We start from the raw sequence: 2,861 nt of genomic DNA, 5'->3' as shown, positions 1-2,861 counted from the left end.
TAATTTACTTAGATGTGATTAAAAAATAATTGAATATTATATACAGTAAAAATTGATATTATTGAAGGATAAAATTAAAATTTATTTCTATGCCCCAACGTTTTCACTCTATTTAAGTCCCTAACATTTCAAAATTGTCTCAATTTTGTCCCGCCGTCAATTCTGTTAATGGATCCATAACGGCAGGACAACATTGAGCCAATTTTGAAACGTTAGGGACTTAAATAGGACGATTGAAATGTTAGGGATAACTTTGAGACTTATCCCAAACGTTGGGGACAAAAACGATACTTTACTCTAAAGTAAAATAACGTAAACCATATTACTCACCACAAAAAATGAGTGGAGAAAGTTGCAGGAGAACAAATGATGGTATTACTGTGACAGAGCGAATTTTGCAGCAAAAAAGAAAGCAAGGAAAGAATGATGAAGTCAGTAAGAAAAAAGGGAAGTTAAGGTGGTGGGAGTTACGAAAGAGAAAAGGGAATGGAGAAAATGAAAAGGTAACTATAACTGAGGAAGAAGAAGCGCAAAAGGACCAGGAGTAAAATGGTCTTTTCTACGCACATTCAAATCACCCATAAAGAGTATTAAATACTCTTAGCACGAGAACTGAAGCGACTTCTCCAAGCAATAGCTGGGGATAACTCATGTGCACGAAGAAAGTGTTAGAAGCGTGAATCCTACCATCGAAGTCGCGACCAAAAGAAGACAACCACACACAAAGACACAAGACAAGCTACTGCACTAGCTGTAAGTATCACGACCTGACGTATTGGAGACACTATTTCGGCCCAACCTAACAAGACCTGGGGGTCCACCTGGCGAACCCACGACCCGACGGATCCACCACCCGATTAACTGACGGCGTCCTTCGCATGAAGCCATCCCTTTAATAATAATCTGGACAACTGGTAGAAACTTCTAGATGAATGGGCCCAAATGGAAGGCCCATTCGAGGTTGAAGAATAAATGGGAGAGACCTACCCCTCCCCCAAGGTACGTCATTGTTACCCTAACTGGCCACCTCTTGGTATAGACACTTACTTTAGCATCAGAGTGTCTTTGTAGGTGGCCCCACTTACCGATCAACCCACACCCGAGGACTCCATCCCGCTTCCCATCTCTTGCACGCAAGTTCTGGCCCTCACTTCCAACGACCTCTTTACAACCAGTTCAATGAACAAACGAACAATGGCACCGAGATCCCGTTGTGATCGGAGCTACTCCTTTCCACTCCTCCATCTTCAAAGTCCAGTTAGAAAAGAACTTTGACAAACTAACAAACATGAGGTACGATGAAACCAAAGACCCACAGGAACACGTCATGATTTTCGAGGCCAGAATGAATCTAGAATATGTGGGAGACGCTGTCAGATGTCATGCATTCCCCATGATCCTGGCGGGACTGACAATCCACTGGTTCAACTCCCTCCCACAAGGGTCAATAGCTACTTTCACGGATGTCTCTAAAAAGTTTCTTAACCAGTTTACCACCAAAATTGCCAAAGCAAGGCACCCAATCAAACTTTTGGATGTGACACAACGGGTTGGCAAACCCATGAGAAAGTACTTGGATCAGTTCAATGACAAGTGCTTGGAGATTGTCGACCTCGTAGACTTCCTAGCCAGTTTATGCCTCACTAACGGCCTGGTGAACGAAGACTTCAGGAAGTACCTAACCATCAAATCTATATGGACGATGCAGGAAATACAATGTATAGCAAGAAAGTATATAAACGATGAGGAGTTCAACCAGGTAGTAGCCGCCAACAAATGACAGTTAACCGCCCTGATTGTAGAAGTATTCCAGTAGATAGCTAATAGGGGCATCTTACCCAAGCCAAGGCAGTTAAGAGATCAGACGAAAGGAAACAAGAATCTCTATTATGATTACCACAAGGGATTTGGCCACAAGACACAAGATTGTTTTGACTTAAAAAATGCGTTGGAGCAAGCCATCCGAAAAAGGTAGCTGAATGAATTCTCACGGTTCATCCGGGAACAAGAAAAAGGGAAAGGGAAAGGGAGCGCTCTGAGGAAGACCGTGGTTAGACGGTTAAGTCGCATGATCGCACATCGGAGAAGGTAAGCCTAGCATGGGTTGATAGTGTAGAGACACCGAACCATTAGACATCCAAGAGTCTATCGAACGTAAATCCGACGATAATCTTGTCCTCTCTCTCTCTCTCTCTCTCTCTCTCTATCTATCTCTCTCTCTCTCCCTCTCTCTCCCTTACAAATTAAACCACCTCCGACAGCCCCCTCCCCTTCACCAGTGTCGGCCACCACCAATAGCATTCAAAGACTGGGTAGACTCCTTGTTGCCGCTGCTATCACTGCTACAACCTGTGTTGTCAGAGCTACTTCCTTCCTCCCTCCAAGTAAATTGTCTTTCTCCTTTTTTCTATTATTTTTTTCAATTTATTTAAAAAAACCCTAATGCAACCATGCTGGTTGGCCACTGTCGCCATCATTTCGTTGTCCGTGCTGCCATCATGCTAGAAAAGTCTTTCGCACTACCATTATCTGCAGGTAACTCACTAATTAGTTTAGAGTAGTTAATCCTAAATCTTGATTTATATAATTTTAATTTGTTATGTATTAAAAAATTTACAATTAGGACGATGATTGTATTAGAAATTTAATTGTTTTTAGATTTAGTTCATATATGTTTTTCAAATGGTTTAGCTAGTAAGCACTCATGAATACTCCCAGAATTATATCCTGGTACAACCATGGTGCGGAAATATCCATCAATAGCAAACGTAATACTTTATTAGCTTGAAAAAGCAAAGAAAAAGGAAGGCGCATTCTTTGTTACTTTTGCAAAACAAGAACAAGAGATAGCAGAGTTGAAG

The 2,861-nt window shown here is 41.7% G+C and overlaps 1 protein-coding gene across 1 annotated transcript; it reads left to right on the top strand.

Annotated features, from left to right (window-relative positions):
* Positions 1–1,288: 1,288 nt before the first annotated feature.
* Positions 1,289–1,780, top strand: LOC107467943 (uncharacterized). The gene has a single exon (XM_016087171.1). The coding sequence runs from the start codon at positions 1,289–1,291 to the stop codon at positions 1,778–1,780; it is 492 nt and encodes a 163-aa protein (XP_015942657.1).
* Positions 1,781–2,861: the final 1,081 nt, after the last annotated feature.

This window comes from Arachis duranensis, chromosome 9, assembly GCF_000817695.3.
Source record: "Arachis duranensis cultivar V14167 chromosome 9, aradu.V14167.gnm2.J7QH, whole genome shotgun sequence".
Taxonomy (NCBI): Eukaryota; Viridiplantae; Streptophyta; class Magnoliopsida; order Fabales; family Fabaceae; genus Arachis; species Arachis duranensis.
This window is presented reverse-complemented; position numbering and strand designations above follow the sequence as displayed.

What these genes read in the sequence shown, in the direction of transcription:
- LOC107467943 (XM_016087171.1), top strand. Translation starts at nt 1,289, where the DNA reads ATGAGGTACGATGAAACCAAAGACCCACAGGAACACGTCATGATTTTC.